General features: G+C 42.2%; 2 protein-coding genes across 2 annotated transcripts in view; one reads left to right on the top strand and one right to left on the bottom strand.

Moving 5' to 3' along the window:
• Positions 1-6,544: 6,544 nt before the first annotated feature.
• dbx1a (developing brain homeobox 1a) lies at positions 6,545-9,360 on the top strand (the record flags this gene model as incomplete). The annotated part of the gene is made up of 4 exons (XM_080053784.1): positions 6,545-6,911; positions 7,037-7,138; positions 8,729-8,931; positions 9,070-9,360. 4 exons carry the CDS (start codon positions 6,545-6,547, stop codon positions 9,358-9,360), a joined length of 963 nt encoding a protein of 320 aa, XP_079909910.1.
• A 539-nt stretch (positions 9,361-9,899) lies between these two features.
• Positions 9,900-21,575, bottom strand: part of nav2a (neuron navigator 2a) — a gene marked incomplete at its 5' end in the record, with an annotated part of 97,730 nt that continues 86,054 nt past the window's right edge. The window contains 16 exons of the mRNA XM_080027600.1: positions 9,900-12,667; positions 13,114-13,314; positions 14,330-14,448; positions 14,552-14,748; positions 14,873-14,944; positions 15,233-15,384; positions 15,782-16,017; positions 16,457-16,634; positions 16,808-16,903; positions 17,016-17,116; positions 17,551-17,734; positions 18,209-18,362; positions 18,586-18,761; positions 19,596-19,604; positions 20,572-20,592; positions 20,760-20,968. Coding sequence (XP_079883726.1) covers positions 12,542-12,667; positions 13,114-13,314; positions 14,330-14,448; positions 14,552-14,748; positions 14,873-14,944; positions 15,233-15,384; positions 15,782-16,017; positions 16,457-16,634; positions 16,808-16,903; positions 17,016-17,116; positions 17,551-17,734; positions 18,209-18,362; positions 18,586-18,761; positions 19,596-19,604; positions 20,572-20,592; positions 20,760-20,968 — 2,231 coding nt within the window. The 3' untranslated portion in view covers positions 9,900-12,541. The remainder of the gene's footprint in view (positions 12,668-13,113; positions 13,315-14,329; positions 14,449-14,551; positions 14,749-14,872; positions 14,945-15,232; positions 15,385-15,781; positions 16,018-16,456; positions 16,635-16,807; positions 16,904-17,015; positions 17,117-17,550; positions 17,735-18,208; positions 18,363-18,585; positions 18,762-19,595; positions 19,605-20,571; positions 20,593-20,759; positions 20,969-21,575) is intronic.

The following is a 21,575-nucleotide window of genomic DNA, read 5'->3' as shown; positions in this document are numbered from 1 at the left end:
ACTTTTCAAATGAAATCCACCTACACTGAAGGGCAGCAATGTTATCTTTGGTCATGTTCATTCACAACAACTTAGACACTGAACTCTTGCTCCTGGCTCTGTTTATTTCCCTCAACATGAGAGAAGATAAGTGGAAAAAACTAAATGTTCTGTCGTTTTGTTGTTGATCTTCGATTAATCATGAGAGGCCAAGTGCAAGAAACCGTGTCCAGCCTTGTTTATGCAGGGCTCAGCTAGAGCCCTTTCAAATACACACACAGACACGCACGCACACACACAGTGGCACATTCAAACACACACTTGTGCAGCAGGAGCAGCAGCAGCATTGAAAAGATCACTGGTTTCCTCCTGTTATGCAAATGCATCAAAACGCTTGAGTGAGAATTATATATGAATCCAATGAGGCTTTTTCTCTCTTTTAGAAATGCTTAGCCACAAGTACTGAGAACCCTCAATGGCAAGCGTCCGCTTCACTCCCTGGCCATGCGTATTATTCAGCTTGACGAGACGCAAACTGACATAAGCACCAGGGCTCACTTTCACCCACTGGCAATCCGATTATATGGCCAACACGGCATCAATGCTGCAGGGCCAACAGGCAGTGAAGTCCGTCAAGCATCCCCTCCTCCACCCAAGCCCCTTCTTTCCCCATTCATACCTTCTTCTTCTTCTTCAACTGCCCAGCACAGTCACCCCTCCTACACACACTCACACACTGTTTCTAACCAAAAGCCCCACTAAACAACCAACTTCCAGGCCAGAATCCATCAACAGCAAGTTTTAGCCCAAAGAAAAGTTATTTGGGAAAAATAAATAAATAAAGTTAAACTTTTTATTGTTTTTTTTTTCTTTTCAAAGCCTTGGCTTGTACTGTGCATGACTAAAAGACGCCATATTTCCTTAATTTTGTTGGTGCACACAACTGAAAGAAATCGTGCAAACAGGCGTTTTATTACATTTTTCATCCATCCCAAGCATGTCATGCTGGCTGTGCAGCCCTCCAGAACACAAAGACAGTATTAGGCAGCTGCATGTGGCGGCCTTCTGAACCCTGTCTAGTGCCAGTTCATTCCATAATACTCAGATACTAGCAGCTATATCTATATCAAACAAGTGCTTCAGGTCGGCCCCGACCCAGGAGAGTCACCGCTAATGTCACCACGGGACCCCTAAACTAAACCGGTGTTGACAACCACACAGCCTGGCCCTTCTTTCCCGTGCTGCGCGGTGACGCTTGGGTCCTCAGACAGGGCACCCGCTAAAGCACTGGTTGTTTACATGACGCTATACCCAAAAGACTGCCAGGTGCTTGGGGTGGCGGAGGGGGTCGGACTGGAGGCTCCTCTTGCAAATCGCCCCGAATCCGTGAAACTAATGTAGAGATGAGATTAAATTTGGCGAGAGATACATTTGCAATTGATTAACGCTGAGCTACTGTGACCAATTGTATATACTTTTGAGGGAGTGTGTGCAAGCCTTTGTGTGTGTGTGTGTGTGTGTGTGTGTGCGATTCTTTGTGTGTGTGTGTGTGTGTGTGTGTGTGTGTGTGTGTGTGTGTGTGTGTGTGTGTGTATGTGTGTGTGTTTGTGTGAGTTTGTGTGATTCTTGTGTGTGTGTGTGTGTGTGTGTGTGTGTGTGTGTGTGTGTGTGTGTGTGAGTTTTGCGATTATTTGTGTGTGTGTGTGTGTGTGTGTGTGTGTGTGTGTGTGTGTGTGTGTGTGTGTGTGTGTGTGTGTGTGTGTGTGTGTGTGTGTGTGTGTGTGTGTGTGAGTGGGTGAGTGGGTGTGTGTGCCTGTGTGTCTGTGTGTGTGTGCATGTGTGTGCTTGCATGTTTGTGTGTGTTTGGACTTGGCCACAGAATATTGTTAAAAATAGAGGTTGGTGAAACACCCTTACACACCCAGTTCTGGGTATTTTTCTGCACCAGGTGCTTGTGTAAAAAAAAAAAAAAAAAAAAAAAAGTATTAAAATATTTAGATTTGAATACATTCTTATCAATTCAGGTAGAGTTTAATGAGCCAGCGGAGGATGTTCCACCTGCATGCCTGTCCCTTCTAAAACAAGGATTTAGAGGACTACTGTGTTTCCTCTGCACCCCTCTGTTTTGTCTGGTATTAATGAGCAATTAACTTTGCATACAAGGTCACGGACAATGGTATTGGTTGTCAGATTATGCTAATGCTGTTGGCTGTGGCTGCACTGAAAGAGGACAGGGAATCCCTGTGAATAGAGAGGGTTGTGGCCTTTCTCCTAGATGAGAAAATGATATGCAAACTGTACCAACATGCGCTTTAAGAGGATTAGGACACCACTCGACATCCATACTGACAACTGCTAATGGATGAACAGCAAAAGGGGGGAAGCAAGTGTCCCAGGCTGGACCAGAGAGAGAGAGTAATTCTGCTGTGAGACTTTCTGCGCTTGAAAATGTAACTTTGTTTGTCACAGTTTGGACAATTAATGAAATTGCTCATTTGAAAGTTATGTTCTCAATAACGTGATGTGAAGCTGGGATCAAAAATTATGACAAAAGCCCAACTGAAAGAATTCAGAGTGGGGCGAAGCGGATGAAAAAAAAGGAGCCTGGGGTGAAACTAAGAAGTTGAACTCCCATGGCCAAGAGAGAGGGAACAGGTGCAGCCAGAGTTCATACAGAGCGCTTTGTGCACTCGTATGGCTGCAGTCCATTTGGGGAAGAGGGAGGGGCCCATGTTTAATACAAAGTTAATATCGATTTAATGCTTGTCACTGCTCTTCTGAGTCTTGTGGCATTGCTAATTCGCTCAGTGTTGAGCGGGGCTTTTGGGCCGCCTGCGCCAGATGCTGCAGGGACCTTCAGTGCCACCGGTGAGTGGAGGTGAAGCCTCGGCCATAACACCCTGAGTGAGGTGATGCTCGCTCTCAAACTGAATCTGATAAAATAGATGTTTGGTTAACTTCACATGGCAGCAGTGAGGATTCACTCCAGCTTCATCTGAGACATTTTAAGGCATAAATGGCTCAAGCCTGAGATGTTGTAGACATACCCTCAGAACTTCCCTTGAGGAGAACTCATGGACAAAATTGGACATAGCAGCAAGCTTTATGGAAAATGGCCACTTTCAAATGTTCTTTAATTTGCTTATTTTTAATTAACTTGATTTACTAACAAGTATAACTTTCAAATAAGTGTAGTAAAATATAATTAAATTAAAGTACCTCAAAACCCTCTTAAGTTAATAACTTTTCAGCATTGTTAGTTTCTGGAGAAATATCCTAACAATTCTACTTTATTTACTGTCTAATTTATTATTTACAATTTTGTATTGGCACGTGTGGGCCTCGATACAATCATTTTCAATATCCACAAACTTGTAGTTTTGCTGGGATGTTTGTGTGGCATCCTGCTTGGTTGTATTTGGCAAGTGTATATGCACTGCAACAGAAGATGGCCAAATCGCCAGATTGGATGTGTTAAGTGAAATAAAGCGTTTCATTGACCAAATCCTGACGGAGTTGGATGCGGGCTGAATGGCTGTAGGGCGGAGATGGATGGACTGGTGACCGGTGTCATACACGAGGCTGCAACCAGTCAGCACAATCTGTTCATCCCCGGTTAAATGAAAAGATGGGGAGTTCCTTTTCCTCGGTGCGACCACGTCACCGATAAATAATGAGGGAATAATAAACAGTTAACCACCTGTCGGACCCGCGGCACAATGGCACGGCCCATACAGAGCCTCTCATGCATGGGTAACATATTTACTCAGCCCCTTTCACTTAACGAGGCAGAAAGACACCCAAGACAATAGTTAAGTTCATATATTTAGTAAACTAGTCGCATGGCCCTGTCGGAAAAAGTCTAACAATCCACTAATATTCAAAAATAAATAAATTGCAGAAAAGATGGAAAAAAATAGCAGTGTTATAAGTTTAACTGTCATTCCATACTGGTCATTTCCGAAGTGATGCCTATATTATATCATACGTGATTAATAAGAGTAATCCTTCCTGTAGATAAGGATATCATAAGTGATAAAAACCAGGACAGATAAAGCTCTACAATTATTTATATTTTGAGCCATTAATAGGCTACTAAAGGCTTAGCACTGGACACCACTGTAAACTCATAAATACCTACACTGATGCAATAATATAGGCCAAAATAATTAGTAATAAACAAATGATAGAGGGGCTTGAAAATAACTACAAACGATCCTGTAATGCCATGTAAACTTCAACATGGGTAGATGAATACCATAGGACGATTATGCGAAAGTGATGGGACTTAAGTGAGGCTGTATGGGGTGGGTGTGTGGTGGGGGTGGTAATATTTAAGAGATGTGCTTTTAATGGCTTTAATTCATCCCCAGCCAGCTGTTTTTACTCGGCCTGGTAAAGGAGCGGGGACGTGGCAAGCTTGCAAAGCTCGTAGAAATTAGTCTCGGTCAGGCTGAGCAGCCCATGCTTCCTGCTAACCATCTGCTTACCGCTCACAAAAGGAGGATTTCGGGGGAGCCAAGTAAAGGAATATGGGCTCATAAAAAAGCTTTGAAGGTCTTGTTACTTATTGAAGGTGTAGCTGTGGTGACGAGGCGCCGTGTTAACGCCTGTTTGTGGCTGCGCACATTAAGCAGACGCACCTCTGATAAGCGTTGACTCTCCCGAAAGGATCATTTCACGGAGGCGTTCCCTTTTAATTATCGGATTGTGGACCAGTTTATATTAGATTGATGTTGAAGCACTTATGATTATTTGAGCTGTTCCCAAATGATGCAAACTGACTGGCTAGCAGCCAGAAAATTCATTGAATAAAGCAGACGAACTAATGTTTACAAAAAGGGTGCCGTAAATTGGTCTTTAAATCAATTAAAAGTGTATTTATGCACAGTAGAAAAACCAAAAATATTGTAATTTATGTAATTTGTTTCCCAATATCACAAAATAAAAAATATCAATAACAGACTCACCAAAGAAGAAAGAGATGGCTACTACAATTTATTTCGTTAACTGTAAAACAATTAGCCTGGAAAAAAACATAATTTTGTGTAAAAGAACACAGCGACTGAAAAATGTAACAATAAATTACTCTGGTGTAGGCTACATAAACAATAAAGGCATAGCCCGTAGGCTAAATAAATAGGAAACAACAGTATAGACAAATTTGAATAGGCTACACATTTCTGAAATCAAATAATTGTTTTTAAAAAATCAGTTATTTCGTTCTGAATTATTTTTAATCTAAATCAAACTTTTAGTTGTATTGTTTTCCTGACTTTTATTGGGTTTTAAACCGGCAGTACTTCGACGTTTTTTTCCCCTCTCTTGGTCTGCAATGCACTTTCGCCTGATCGCTCTGCTTTAACGGGTTTTCAGGGGCAAAGCTGACAGAACACGACGATCAGGCTCCAAGTCGCTTTAATAAGAGTTTTATATGGGGTCTCAGTGTCCGCTCATATGAATGCGTTTTAAATCAAATCACAGATGCACTTTTATTCAGCCGGTTAAAATAGCAGAACAAAACCGTCTTTAGAAATAAAGCCTTTTTTTTCTTTTTTTAATTCCACGGGGCTTTTTTTGAAGCCGGGAGAGGGAAAGAGAGAAAGGCCGAGGGGCGCCTCCTCCGCAGCTGAGGGTGACAGTTAGTTCATGGTTAACAGGATCATGAGCGCACGGCTCAGGCCGCACACTTCTCCTGCGCGCACTGAGCGGCGGCTCTGCGCACTGAATGAAGCCCGAGCAAAAAGAGTGATATTTAACACATCTGTTAAAGCGTTTTGATAGCAGAAATCCGTTTAAGACATTATTCCATGACGAGGGCCAGATTGAGTGTTGAGAATCCTATGAAACCCTAAAGCTGATTTACATTTGAGATGCTGTGCAGCGTCTGCAGCCAATGTAGAAATTGTACATTTTAACAATGGAGATAAAGCTAAATTAAATCAGTTAATCTATTAATGGTATTACATAGTTTAAAGTCTAGTTATGGATATATATTATTTTCCAGTACTGAAAATAGAATAAAAGAATATGTTTGCATATATAACCTATTTTTTTTATATCCTGCATAACAGAAAGGCACCCTGAATGGGAAGGCATAAAGTATCTTTTTTTAAATACTCATTAAAAATCCCCATATAATGCCTGAATCTGTAAGGATTGCTCTTTAATTAGGCAGCTTGTCTCTGCCAAACAAAACAAACTGAAAGGAAAGTGGTCAACATGCAAAATTGATGACTGAGCCCCTTTTGTGGTGGAGACATTGTGTATTGCTTGCTTATGAAGTCTAATGCAATCATAAATTGCGTGCTCCGGCCAATCAGCAGGCCGGGCGATGCGGCATGAAAGCGACCCATGTGGAGAACTTTGTTGAGCCCCATTGTTTAGGCTGTCAGCGCTGAGCCGAGGGCCGGGGGGGCAGGCCGCTATAAAAACTCCTCTCCCCAGAGTGAGGAGACCAGAGGAGTTAGCAGCCATTCACACGACTCATTCTCTCCCAGCTAAACACAAGGAGTATCTCTCAGCTTTCACTTTCACACGCCGATTTGTTTTGAATCCCGGGACCATGATGATCCCAAGCGTCTGGGCGCCTCCTGCCTTCTACCCGGGGCTGTACCGGCCCGCAGCCTCTCTGCCGCTGCAGCAGAGCCTGCCGTCCGTCTTTCCGACCCACTCCAGCTTTCTAGTGGAGGACCTGCTGCGGATAAGCCGCCCCACCGCCTACCTAAACCGGACAGTCCCGTCAGTGAGCGCCTCCATGCCCACGGCCACCACCACCGTGTCCTTCTGCGGCATGCCCGCGGAGCGCATGTTGACTACGACTGCGGTGACGCGCGAATCGTGCTCGCCGAAAACGTCACTGCCGAGCAGCAAGGACCCAACTTATCTCAAGTTTGGAGTGAGCGCCATCCTCGCACCTTCACCAAAGACCGGTGAGTAGACAGACTCCACTGTGTTCCTACATCCAGGTTGACTGTATTCCTAGATTCAGTTGATAAGTACTTTACATTTCATTTTTTTATACGTGAATTTTAAAATGTGTGATGTTCCTCCACAGCTTCCTCTCTGCCTACAATCCATCACCACCACACCAAGCACTTCCCCATCCACTGCTTTGACGGAACCTTTCACCCCATATTCAGGACGCCTTATTTACCAGGTAGGCGAAACTTTACGCACTTCATCCCTTTATAGGTTGATCTCTCTTTAGCCTTCAGAGTTCTGTTTCAACTAATTGCATTTAAATGTAAAACCCTTACACCCCCTGTCATCGTTTTTTTACCCCCAAAAAGAAGAAATCACTGTCTCGTTAATGGGGACTGTTGGCTCTGGCTTGCCCGGGACCCACCCACCCACCCCCTAATTAACCAATTATCCCAAATCGTCACGCTCTAAATTTGAGGCGGAGTGGCGAGTTATAGTCGCCCTGCTTCCCATTGGGGGGCGTTTTGGCATTTCCCCGGCCCCGCGTTTTCCCACAGAGCCCGGGGGGCCACCGGGCCGCTGTGGCGGGCCAACAAAGCCTTCAGCACCATGACCAATTTGGTCAGCTCCCACCGGGCGAACCACCCACACACCCCGGAGAGTGACTTTTACCAGGGGGGCCAAAGGCGTCAACCAGTCATGCACTAATTTCCCTATTAGGCGCTATTGATAGTTTTCAATATTCTCACAAGACCACATAGCGCGTCCTTGTTCCTGATTCTGCTGCGGCCACAGGGCAGCTACTGTCAGAGGGAAGTCCAGTTAGCAGTACGCAAAGAGGAGATGCGTCTCGGGCGGTGGGATGTTGAATTAAAGCGATTTTTTAAAGGCCCAACCATGGTCCAAAATGTCCCAGCTGGGGTAAAGTTTTTCCCTGCATGCTGCACGGCCCATGAGATAGGTTACCACTGACCTCCAATCCCCACTCTCTCTGTGCCCTTAAACGTTCCTCTATTCTTCAAACGAGCCAATCAACTGAGATGAGATAAAGAATAATCTCTTAGAAAAGTCTATAAAGTCGCTAGTCCGTGCTTTCATTCAGGCAAATCATAATGGGGACGGAGTCTTTTCATGGGCTCAGCTGAATGCCTCAACAAAACAACTCTAGCGTCCTGAAAAGCTTTTCGTGTTCATTTAATGAAAATGATTTGAAGGCACGAAGAGAGAAAAAAAAATTCCCCTGCACCCTTCACTCCCCCCCCCACCCCCCGAGGCATCAGTATTCTGGTATGCAGTTGTGTTTAGTTTGAAAGTGTAAATCTCCTTTTGTTGAGATAATATATGGCCTTCGCCGCCTGTCCAGAGTCTTTTCTGCGTTAGTTCATTACTACACAATTACCGTTCACGGTTTATTAACTCCTCTATCCGCCCTCACAGGGTTCCTTAAAGGAAATGCTACCTCTTTACCATACCAATGCGGTTGGGGACCGGCCAATGTGCTAATTAGTCACCTCGTGCCATTTCACTCAAAACTGAGACGTATTGCACAGTTCCAAAGGGGGGAAACTTCCAATACTAACCAGCTGAAAAGTAGCCTACGACCTTTATGGGACATCATTATATCCATATAGAGCTGGCGTGATGTGTGAGAGGTTTAAAGTTTAGGGGCCAAACTATTTCCTTCTTCTTGTTGGTCTTTTGTGGCTGCAGGGTCTTTCTGAGGATAACAAGCATATTCTCTGCAAACAGATTAGGCTATTCTCAGACTTGGCAAAGATAAACAAAACTAACGTGTTACAATTTATTTTCTGTTTTTCTATTATAGTATCTTCATCTGTTGTTCCAATCCCCGGGACTTTTTCGTGGCCCCTGGCTGCCAGAGGGAAACCCCGGAGAGGGATGCTCAGGAGGGCGGTGTTTTCTGACGTACAGCGCAAGGCCTTGGAGAAAATGTTCCAGAAACAGAAATACATCAGTAAACCCGACCGGAAGAAGCTTGCCTCTAAACTGGGCCTGAAAGACTCACAGGTAAAAACCCCATAAGTCCTCACGTGTGCTTAAAATGCTTAATACCTCGTGCGTAATTTGCGCGTAAAGACGCGGTTGCGCAATCCGCTGCACCTGACACGGAACTTTTTCACTCACCACTTTTCTCCACTTCAACAGGTGAAAATCTGGTTCCAGAACCGGCGGATGAAGTGGAGGAACTCCAAGGAACGAGAGCTGTTGTCATCCGGTGGCTGCCGCGAGCAGACGCTGCCCACCAAGGCCAACCCGCACCCGGACCTGAGTGACGTAGGCAAGAAGTCCTCAGCTGAGGAGGAAGAGGAGGATGAGGATGAACAGTTCAGAAGAGAGAGAATGCGAGTGGCAGAGTCCATCATCTCCTCCCCTTCTCTTTCCAGCAAGCACTCGGACTTCACGGAGTCAGATGAGGAAGAAATAACAGTATCTTAATTTATTTTTTAAAAGCAAAAATAGATATATAAACCATGATTTGTTTTCATACAAGACTGTGACCATAATTGTAAGAAGCTGCCGCCCTATAAATGTCAATTTAAAAAAAAAAAAAAAAAAAAAAGTTTCAGTCAAGTATGTTGCTTCATTAGCGCATGCGCACTGTACAGGATCTGCTTCTGAGACTCAATTTTGCTGTTTTGCACAGCTTTGTTCAATTGTACAGTATTTTGTACAATTTTGTATGGACATTTTATGCCAAGAATATTGAGTTACTTTTACCTTGAATAGAGTTGTTTATTGAAAAAATTTTAGTTATTTCGTTAATAATTTATATGAATTTGTTTAATAAGTATGTTGTATTATGTGCTGTATATATGTTTATTTCACACTTTTTGTACAAATACCAAATAAAATTGTAAACAATTCCCAGTCAAGTGTGTGTGTGTGTGGGCTGGTTTAAAAAAAAAAGGTTGACAAAATTCAATCATAAATAATCATTAATTTTATTGAAATGCAATAACTTAAGACTAGTACAGTGATAGATTTAATTCTCCGAGCCCTGGACAGACCAGTGATGACAAACAGCACCAATCTGCTTTGATGTAAAGAGACTGTACACAAAATACTCTTTTCTTCAAGTACTGTAACAAATCAGCTACAAAAAGTCATCAAAATGTTGCAAGATAATCAACTATTTACAAAGTTATATTACATATAAAAAAAATGTACATAGCAAAGAAGGCTAAACATTCATTACATTTGTGAGTAATAAACTGACAGACTGGTCAAATGCTTGGACGACATCCACACACCTCTCAGAACAGGCTGTACACAAGACAAACAAGAATCAGTCTCTTTGTGCTTACAAGGACCATATAGCAGGACAGCCTCTAACGATAAACAGACACACACACATGGACAAAGAACATGGGCAACAAGTCCAACAAGTCTTCACAAATCTGGTACCATGCTGTACGTCTCGGCAGTGCTGAAAACCGCTCGGGGGGACAAACACACATTCAGATTTTGGCTTCCATTTGGAGATCAGAGTGAATGTTGCATAGGATCTTTGACAAAAACACTGAAAGCGGTGCTTTTAAACGTCCGCCTGCCCTTCCCAGAAGGCAGGCTGGTAGGGGAAAAAGTACAATATTATTTATTTTTCTTACGCCACAGAAATCATATGGGACCATTTTACATGATCATTCAACCACAAGTACCTTTATACCTTTTAACCTCAAATGAAATATATATCACTATAAACAAAGCAGCATATACACTAGTTTTCACTTAATTAGTTCAACATGTTCGTTATGACAGTTCATCACAAATCACATGATCAAAACAGACTACGAGCATGGCCAAAGCACAGTTAAAGGATGGGGGGGGGGGGGGGATGAGGTATTAAAATCAACACATCTTCTTAAACTTCCCTCACCCAAGCAACCTGCAAAAGGTTATCTGATATTGAGCACCAAAACACATCTATATATTTTTTCATTCTTGCTAGTGGTCCAAATATTTACACCAGCTGTGACAGCACTGGGTCATACATGCATACAACTTCATTTGAAACCCAGATACTGCTTCTCATTCACGTCTAGATCCCACGGCATCGGTGTGTTTGATATGATGAGTGGTCCACGCCGCTCCCTCGAGGAGGAGAGGGTCGACTCAAAGCCCTGTTAAGTTTACAGCCATTTAGACAAAATAAAAGAATAAGCTAATGCACATAGTCTGTTAGAAAAAAGAGTAAGGCATTGTTTTTTAAGAATTCAGTCCAGCACCAAAAAAGGGTTTTGTGCTACAACAGCCTGTTTGGGCCAATGTGCATGGGGATCTCAAAGAAGGATTATTATTATTAAGTGGTCAAAGCAGAACCTTAGAGGTGGTACAAGGTGTTATATGTGAAATTACACCAAAAATGTTACAACACAGATAGAAAATAACATTCACTCAAATGCAGTGAAAGGATAAATCTAGCCACGGTGAATGTTCCCAGTTAGTTTAGAGCCCTTTTCCTCCAAACAGGCTTTGTTTGAGAAGTAGGACTTTAGCTTTTTTTTAAGTCTTACTGGTGTGACCACTGACAACCTTGATGAAAAGTGCCACGTGATGTGACAACTCCGAAAGAACCAAAATATTATCAGCAATCGGATTGAGGTGAATATTTTTGGTTAAATTCTCTCCTTTGTTTAGAGATTTATTTTCAAAGACTTTGACATTGGTCTGGGGTTGGCGCAACATGACTACAGTCAGTGTTTACCGACTTCATTGTTACCATGATTAATCATGGATCTTCAATTTACAAATACACCGGTTTTCATGCTTTTTGGATGACTATTAACTCAAAAAGCAATCAAATGTTTACAATAGGAACTATTTGAATTTCTGTTCTCTTAATTCCATTTTTTGGACACACAGCTAATTCATGGACTATAATTTAAAGTAGTGAGTAACGTCAAAAAAGTGTGTATAGTTTGTGATGTAAAATGAAGGATATGAGTTTTTGGAAGAGTGAGCAGGCATGCTGTCGGACTTCACATTCAACTTGGCTGGATCTATCCTCCAGCAATCACACAGACTGCTTGAGCCCCAGAGGAGGAGGAGGGTGAGCAGAAAGCAGCTGGCTGTTCATCCATCCATCCATCCATCCCTCCAACCAGTGGCAGCATCATCTGTGTTCTCAGCAGTTTGTAACTCACAGACAAAGGCCTGTGTCGCCACCTGTAGGCAGCCCAGGCCCACTGCAACTGGATAGGACCAGGGTGATTTCAGCCTGATGAGCTGGAGCTGTAGTATCTTGATGGCTGGTGATGAAGGTTATGATGATGATGATGATGCCTGACTAACAGTGTCAGGCTGTGTGCTTTAATTCTGTCCATCTGAAGTAGATTTCAGGCTCCTAAAAAGAGGAGCCGCGGGCCACAGCGGTGAAAAAAAACAAAAAAAAACAGTAGAAATAATTTTTTTTTGCCCGTTTTCTGAAATGTGATTTGAACTAGTTTTTTTCTATTTCTTCTTTTTAAATATTTGGGTTACCCGCACCCAAATTAAGGTGGCTGGATTTTGGTGGCATGAAATTATACTCTAAAAAAAAAAAAAAAAAAAACGGAAAATAGTTCTAGTAGAAAAGTTCCTCCTGAAAAGTGATTCCCAGTGTTGCGTTTTGATGACATCACAAGGTGGACTCCAGTGATGAGTCCAGGATGTCGTCGTGGTGACTGTTGCTGTTGGAGTCGCTGTCGTAGCTCTGCGGGCTGGACGACGTCGCCGCTTCCTTCAGACGCATCAGCATGTTCATCTGTAAGCAAAAACAAGTGTCAATAAGATTTCCAAGGTCAAGAATGAACTTTCATATTCCCAATTCTCATAGCTCCTAGGCATGGGCCGGTATGATATTCTGAGTCAGTGACGGTGTGATAACCTGAAGCAAAAATACCATGGTTCCACTGTATCATTTTATTGCCATTATAGCTCTCAAATGTCTTATTTTGAAATGTCTGGGTAAACAATTTTTTCTTTTTCGCCTGAACATAATAGTTTTATTTTTTAAATATTTTTTCGTTTTATTTTATCTTTCTTTAAATTATTATTTGCTTGTACTTTGTTTGTTTTTGATTTGCTTTGTATGTGCATAACTGAATATGTCTTTGTGTTTTAGATTAGAAAATTAGAACACTTATTTTGAAAAAAAAATATGTCACAAACAAAGCCTGTTCTTCTTCATGTGTGTATTGTTAAACTCACCAGTGGGTCTGCATCACTGTCGCTCTGTGGAGGCTCCTTCCTGACTCCCTCCCTGGGGGCAGAGTAGCCGTCAAAGCCCACATCCTCTGGCCGGAGCTGCAGCAGCGGCGGCCATTCAGCCGGAGAGGGCGTGGCCGACCACGGATAGGTTTCAACCACCCAGACAGCAGGGTCCTCCCACGCAGCCCTGCGCCCGTACAGCTATACAGAGAGACACACAATGTAACAGTTAAATATACTAGAAGAGTAATCAATAAAGGACGGTTTTGGATGGAAACATATATGTCTTTAAAAGCAGGCGTTTATTTCTATTGAAGAAAGGCTGCAATCAGTCACGGGAAATGAAACAAATCTCAATGACAGCAAGTAAAAGAGAAAGCTGCATCGAATAAAAAAATGTAATAAAAAGCCTTTGAGAAAGAAAAAGCAGTCATAGCACAAGGTTTCAATATCTGATTATTTAATACAACCAGACACATAGAGGATGGAAAAGTTTAGTTTACATTTAATATTTTCTGAGAGGTCTTTTGATAGCATATTTATATTGTGGTGTCTTTTTTTATAAGGTCTAATTGGACTGTTCCAGCTGCAACATTTCCTTATTGATTACCCCCTCTTATTCGGCATTTGTTTAAGAAACAATTAAACTAAAAAAAATTAAAATAATTATTCTCATTTTTATATCAACATATAGCTCCCAAAAAATAAAATGAAAAATATCTCCAGTGTGGTTTCTCTTCTAAGATGACGAGAGACAAATCCCTCTAGTGAACTCTGCCGTATTAATCTCATCAGAGTCACTCCCATTAAGAGGGTTTCATTCTGGTAATGAGCTGCTGGCTGATTAAATCAGATTTTAATTACAGACAGATGAGAGTACAAATTGAATCCTGTTCACATAGATGAACATAACTCTGGTCCTCTGAGAGGGCACATCTGAACAACTGTATTTTTCTCAAAGTCATTACACTTGTACATCAATCAGCTTCATCATAAACATCCCCTCAGGATGTCAAATTAAGTCTATTTATTCACTTTATTTATATTTATTGTTTTAGCTAAAAATAAAATAAAATCAATGGTCATTAGACAGTCCATCATTTTCCATATCCATTCAGTAAACATCGGAAATATTTGAGATGTCAAACTCATACAGACTAATTGTGTGCGTCTGTGTGTGTGTGTACGTATGTGTGTGTGTGTATTAGTATATTACCTGCAGTCCCTCTCTTACGGCCTCCAGCATGTATGGTATGATGGAATAGTTCCAGAGGTCGGTGAACCAAACCCTGGATCCCTCCACCTCCATGGGACAGGACAAGAAGAGACGAGGTCCTACACACAATAGAGCAGAGTATGGGTAAGGCACTGATTGTTTGAACATTTCTATGAAAGGATCCTAACCTTTTAATTCATTTTTGCTTATTCATTCTCTTACCGATGGTGACGTCAGATGAGCTGTGTGTCTCCAGGAAGCGGTTGAGGTGGTGCCAGACCCGCGGGACCCACTCTATGATCTTGACCAGCTCCATGTTGCGCGTTCTGCTGCCAATCTCCGTCTCAATCAGCTTCCTCCTCAGGTAGCGACCCAGAAAGCCTTTCACCGGCTCCGTGTGGTTGGCACACAGCACCCACCTGATCACAGAACATACAGCTATATCAGGACTTGTCTCATTGATTTAGTACACCATCTTCCCATATATTTAGCTGTAGGGATTTAATAAATTGTTTTATGTCAAACCTCCAAGCTGCCATTTACCTGAAGTTGTGGTGAAGCTGCAGGTTGGGGGCGGATGATGTGGCTTGGCTCATGGTGCCGATAATGTAGGGGCTGGAAGGACAGAAAAATGCAGATGATTATTATTTTCAAAAAACAACTCATATTACTCCCTGTAAGCCGTTCTAACAGGGATATTTTTTCAGTTGTAAACATTTGGCACAAGTAAAGCAAGTATAATTTTTTGCTGTACTGCACAGATCTTCTTACTTCACACAAACCTGCATATTTTCAGTCTTTACTAAGAAACAATATCATATTTGTAACAATATAAAAAAATAAATACATTTTTTCACAATTTTTAGCATGATTGCAGATTAAAAAGTGTGTGTGTGAACTGACCAGTGCTGGTAGTTGCAGTTGAAGACACCGTTGAAGATCTCTCCCAGGGAGCTGACGTGGTGCAGGTTGTCGAGAATGACCACCAGAGGGCTCTCTGCCCCCGAGACACTGCTGCACTGCTCAGCCAGACCTGACAGGTACTGACGCAACTCCTACGGAGAGAGAGAGAGAGAGAGAGAGAGAGAGAGAGAGAGAGAGAGAGAGAGAGAGAGAGAGAGAGAGAGAGAGAGAGAGAGAGAGAGAGAGAGAGAGAGAGAGAGAGAGAGAGAGAGAGAGAGAGAGAGAGAGAGAGAGAGAGAGAGAGAGAGCATTAGGATTGTCTTCTTTGAGCACTAGGCTTTGTGAGTTGATGATAACTCCTGTCATGTCCTGATGTCTTTAATTTACCACTGGGCGTAACTATGCTATTTTTCATTGTGCTTTTTTTATATTAACTCATTAATTTGCAGTAGTATGCAGTATTTATATTTTTTAAACTTTGCATTCATTTTAAGTCAAGTGCTTTCTATCACTTGAATCAAATTTTGGAAAGTTTTCGTGGTTGAATACCTTGCTGGACTTGTGGTCCACGTTGAAAGTGACGACAGAGTGCTTAGTGAGGGGCCGGCCCTCCAGCAGCAGCAGGTGTCGTGACAGCTGATTGGCCAGGTAAGTCTTTCCTGTTCCACTGGGGCCAGACAGGATGATACGTCTGTGTTCCCTCAGCAGAGACACGTAGCGCTGCAGCATGGGCTTAGGGATCAGAGTGTTGAACACCAGCGAGTCCACGTTGTCACTGCGCACACCTGGACACACACACATAAATACAAACACAAATGAGATAACTGGTACAAGTCCTTGTTCTAGTTGCTTCCTTCTGTTCTCTTTGCCTAATGCCGCTTTTGTGTATTTTAAATAAAGTAAAAAATAATTATATATTATAAAATATAATAATTAAAGCTATTAAAATAAGTTTGGATGACTCAATTCAAACATTCTGTCAAAGGTGTCGACCTACAATAGCATGTTCGTCCAATCAAAAATTAAAATATCAGAGATATTCGATTGATCATGAAATAGAGGCAAGCAGCAATTTTACAAGGCTTTTTGCCCAATAAATTACTTTTACTAGTTACACAGTTGTTGTTGGTTAATTTATTTGGACTAATAGTGTCCTCACAAGATGTACTGCTGTGATTCAGCTACCATTTAATCAATGAAACCAAGATTTTTTATTTTTGGTACCTTTGAGCTGGATGTTGATGGTGTTGCTGTCTCCCACCAGGTAGCCACAGGGAAGTAGTTCCGGCGTGTGTGCTGCTTTGAGGCTGCTGGGTCGGTGGATTTCTCCGATCTTGTATCCATCCACGCTGTCTGTGCTCAGGCCCATCTGGCTCACCGGGTCCACATGGGTGATGTATTCCTGTCAGACACAAAGTCTCAGCATTAATTTCTATGTGAAGGAGTAGAAACTGTGAAAAATCTAACTGAAAAAAATCATTTTCAATAATAATGTTAGATACCTTGCAAATACTCAAATTTTAAACTGTCTTGAAAACAACACTGATACCGATGCCGTTGTCTTTCTCTGTTTACCTTGAAAAGGCGTCGGACCACTCCATCCAGGACGTCCCACTTGGTTTTACCACTCACACCGATACAACCAATAAGAAAGTGACGGGTCCGGCCCTCCTGCGATGTAAAAGAAAACAACTAGTTTTTAGATATCAAGAAGCCCACAGGTACAATAACAATGGTGACCAATAAAGTACATATTGAGTTGTATCTGTCAAACGGGTCTCACCTCTCCCCACTTGCTGTCCTCGTCCAGACTGACCACCATCTTCACCAGTCGTCCCTCCTTCCTCATCCCTCCCTCTCCACTGGTGTCGTCCAGTAGCATGTCTGACAGGAGGGCACAGCAAAGGCAAATGAGCATTTCTCAGGACCTTTATATTATTAAGGTTATATTTTGAAATATGAAAATGGAAAATATTTTAGTTAATGGCTTAAAGTGTTTCCATGTTTTTCCTTAAATAAATCAAAGTCACTGCAGAAAGCCAGCAGTAAGCAAGTTACTTAAATTCATGTAAATCCTCTGGCTTCTGTTTACTGCAGGAAATGATTCCTTCTCTGTCTTCACTGATCTCATTAAGTCTTGAGACAGAAACATTGTAATCCCTGCTCTTAACAACAAACCCATTTATAAAGAATGTTTAAGTAACAGAAGACCACATTTTTAATATTGTATGTCCCAATATGGTCAAAATATTTTTAATATCTCATATGATTTAACCAGGAGCTGTGTGGGTCACATGACAGGGTCAGCTCTTACTCACCCAGACTAGTGGACTCGCTGGTGGTGAGGTTGAGGCTGTGTTGGGACAGCCCCGGCCCGGCCTGACTGTGTGTGTGAGTGTGAGGGGGAGGAGAGGACGAGATGGAGGCTGTGGAGCCCATTCTGCTGCACTGATTCTCCACCTTCAAACGGTCATTCTCCCCCTTCAGCTTCTCGATCTCCGACTAAAGACACACAAACACACAGTTCAAATCATAAGATTCATTCTTATTCATTTTGAACTTTCGGAACAATAGCTCCCCCTGCAGGCCGAATAATATGCTTGTATTTAAATGCCTCTAGTCAACTACTTTGGAGAAAATCTGATGAGCCAAACTACCGGTACATGTATAATTTTAGGTAAGACCATATGTTTAATCAGTTTGATTTCCTCGTTTTATTTTTAAAATAGTTTAATTTTAAAGGAGAAGTCCACCATGAATACTTTACACTCTTATGATGATTACAACTAAAGTCAAATACCACCGATCACTAGCTGTTAAAGCCAAAATCTAAAACCTTGGTTGTGACATCACTGATTGAGCCAGACGTGCAACAGTTTAAACTCACAGATAGCTTTGTGGATCACTGCTTACTGACCCTTTAATATGAAGACCAAATTCACATATGAGGGTGTGTGTGTGTGTTTGTGCACATACCTGCATGCGGTTCATGGCCTCTCTGAGTTGGTCCAGCTGATGGGCGGAGCTAAGAGCCTCCAGGCGGATATCCGTCAGTTTCATCTCCTTCTCCCTGAGCTCACTGCGCAGCTGCATCACCGTCTCCGCCTCACTGTCTATACATTCAGATAATCTGTTCACACACACAAACGCACACACACACACACACACACACACACACACACACACACACACACACACACACACACACACACACACACACACACACACACACACACATAGCAGTACAACACAGTTTAGTCAAATGAAATATTGGGATCCAAGTATTTAAGTTCTTTGAAGAAATATTACTCATATTCCTGAAATCACACAAACATGAGAAAGTGTGTACGTACAGGGAGCTGGAGTGTGTGTTCCTGAGCATGTGGTGGCTGGAGGATGTGGTTCCGTTGTGGGGCAGTTTGGGGGAAGATGGCAGCGAAGAGTCCGTCATCTCCTCGATGTCAGAGTGAGAAGAGGCAGACTTTGGAGACTTCTTCTTGCTGAACGCTTGTTTGAAGGAGCTCCGCAGCTTTGGGTAGAAAAACAGAGAGAGAGAGAGAGAGAGAGAGAGGGAGAGAGAGAGAGAGAGAGAGAGAGAGAGAGAGAGAGAGAGACGGTGAGCGGGCGAGAGACACACAGAAACAGAAACACACCATTGAGAGGGAGGCAGAGGAGTGCGCCGAGGAAAACAGCTGTGAAAAAGTGCAAGTGAAGGGAAAAAGGGAATTATGGGTAGACTAGCATATGACCTGAGCTCCACAATCACTTTGTAGGTTAACCGTTTTTTTAATTTTTTTTTTACAACAAGCGTTTGAGTCTAAAGGAGAAGTCCACCGTGAATACTTTACACTCTTGTCATGATGTGTGACATTTGAATCTCTAGCTGTTTCAAGAAGGACTGTCTTTTCCCCTACAAGCTTGTTAACAACCTCCTGAGAAATGTCCTCTGTGCTGAATACATGTAGTAGGACAGACTTTATTGTGATAACACACTGCAAAAGATAGAAGTTGCATTCTAATTACATTATCTCATGGTGGTAGAAAGTTGTCTGAGTAGTTTTCTACAATCTTTTATTCAAAGTAGGATTTTAAAATTGGTGTTAATTAATGACATTAAAATAAGCCACTATACACTCTGACAGAGTTGAAGTGTTTTTGGGGTGGATTTCTCCTTTCTAGAGCTGGCTCATTTGTCATAGGGGGCAGTTTTCAAGGAGGGAGAAGCAGCATTGAAGAGGAAAGAACAGGCACTAAGGTGGCAGCAGAGGACAGGAGGAAGAGGACAGGGGTTAGTAACCTATAGAAAGAGTGCAGGAGTTAGGCAGCTTTTTTTCCTTTATTTGCCACAGCTTTCCCTTCTTACCTCATAGACCTGCCACATGAAGCGAAGCAAAGGAAGACAGAGAGACAAAACAGCACATGTTCATATGGGTACGGGGTGTGTTAATGTGTTATGGAAGACAAGATTAAGAACCTACAGGCCCCTACTACAGGACTAAAAGCTGATTTTAATTTGACCTCCAGGCAGGTGCAAGCAAATGCTACATCACAACCACCATGAACAGGGTCTTTCATCATCTATTATGTACTATCCAACACACACACACGCAGCCCCTATACACTCCACATTACACACACACACACACACACACACACTATATCAGCACCAGCAGGTGGAGGCGCCTGCTGTGGGGTCTCTAACACACATACACAGACACAGACACACACACACACACACACACACACACACACACACACACACACACACACACACACACACACACACACACACACACACACACACACACACACACACACACACACACACACCTAAACACACACACAGGGTTGTTTATTATTACTGTGACCTAAAGCAGGAAACTCTACACGAGCTCATGTCTTTCAACAGCTACCACAAAGCATCACACTGCTCTTCCTAAAATTCAACCACATTGGGATCAGATACCAACCACCAGAGGCGGCTAACACAACATGGTTTCAGTCTACGGGACTACAGAAAGTAAAAATAAGTTGCGTACGTCATCCTCTCTGATTTGTCCTCCGGTGCACAAAAAAGTCTTTGAATGAAAAAAAGGGAAACGTTCATGTGTTTCAAGTTGGGAGAGAAAGCTTGTAAGATGTTTTGTTTTATGATGATCACTAGTAAATTCAACTATTGGCACTAGCCAGTAAGCCTTGATTTAGTCATTTGCCAGTCAAGAGACAACAACTAAAACCAAATGTGTAGTCCAGTTTCTTTTTGTATTGCAAATCACCAAATCAATCACTACTTGTCTATTCAAAAGGACTGGGTTTATTAGAATCCTAAGTGTATTCACCTTTTCCCCAGTGAAAGATGCCTGAAGGGGGAAAAACCCAAAAATGTGACACCAGCACAAAGAGACAAAGACAAAAAACGACAAATCAAAGTGAGTCCTGGCTGACTGCAGTTGTGTCACTCATCACCAACTGAATTAACCTGTCTTTATATGTATTGGTTTTTATTTTGTCATTCTCAGCGTCTTACCCAGTTCTTCTTGTTCTTCTTCTTGTTCTTGGCGTCGGAGTCCATGTTGGAGGAGCCCACACTGGAGTGGCTGGTAGCACTGGTGATGCTGCTTACACTGTCAGATGAATGCTGCCTTCTGATGCGCAGGTCTGGCTGCTGGTTCTGCTGCTGCTGATGTTGATGCTGTTGTTGGTGTTGGTGGTGTTGTGAACTACCGTTACTGCCGGCTGAGGAGACACAGGCAAAACCAGGAAATAAATGTGATTGTCTTAAAAACAAACGATCAAAAAACAAACTGGGGTAGAAGCTTTTATTTTCTCAAACAAAGTCAATTATTAGAATTCTGTGATGTCTCCCGTATGCTTTTATGTTTTTATGTTCTGTGTTTTGTATGATTGTCATGATTATTTGTTTGTTGTGTGACATTGTGTTTACTATTGAATGGAGAACAAATTGCCCCTCGGGGACACTAAAGATTTATCAAATCAAATCAAAATAGTCTTGAATAAGTCTGAAATATGCGATTTAATAAATGAAACAAAAAGCTCCAAACCTCAACACTTTAATGATAAAAGACGATCTTTGACACATCAAAATGTCTGTTTATCAATTTCAAAATGTTCTAATTGTGTTGTTTTTTGGACAGATTGTCGGATCCTTTTTGTATGATGTGTCTTATAAGTGCCTCTCTCACGGACCTGTCCCCTCAAGACTTTTATACAAGAATGCAGAAGGATGTCTTAATATTTTAAGGATAAACACAAAATCTAAAAAAATAAGAATTCTGCTTTTTGGCATTCATACAGTATATCCTGCCTTTGTGCAGTGTTTGTC

This window comes from Ammodytes marinus, assembly GCF_949987685.1.
Source record: "Ammodytes marinus genome assembly, chromosome: 1".
In the NCBI taxonomy this organism is placed as follows: domain Eukaryota; kingdom Metazoa; phylum Chordata; class Actinopteri; order Uranoscopiformes; family Ammodytidae; genus Ammodytes; species Ammodytes marinus.
This window is presented reverse-complemented; position numbering and strand designations above follow the sequence as displayed.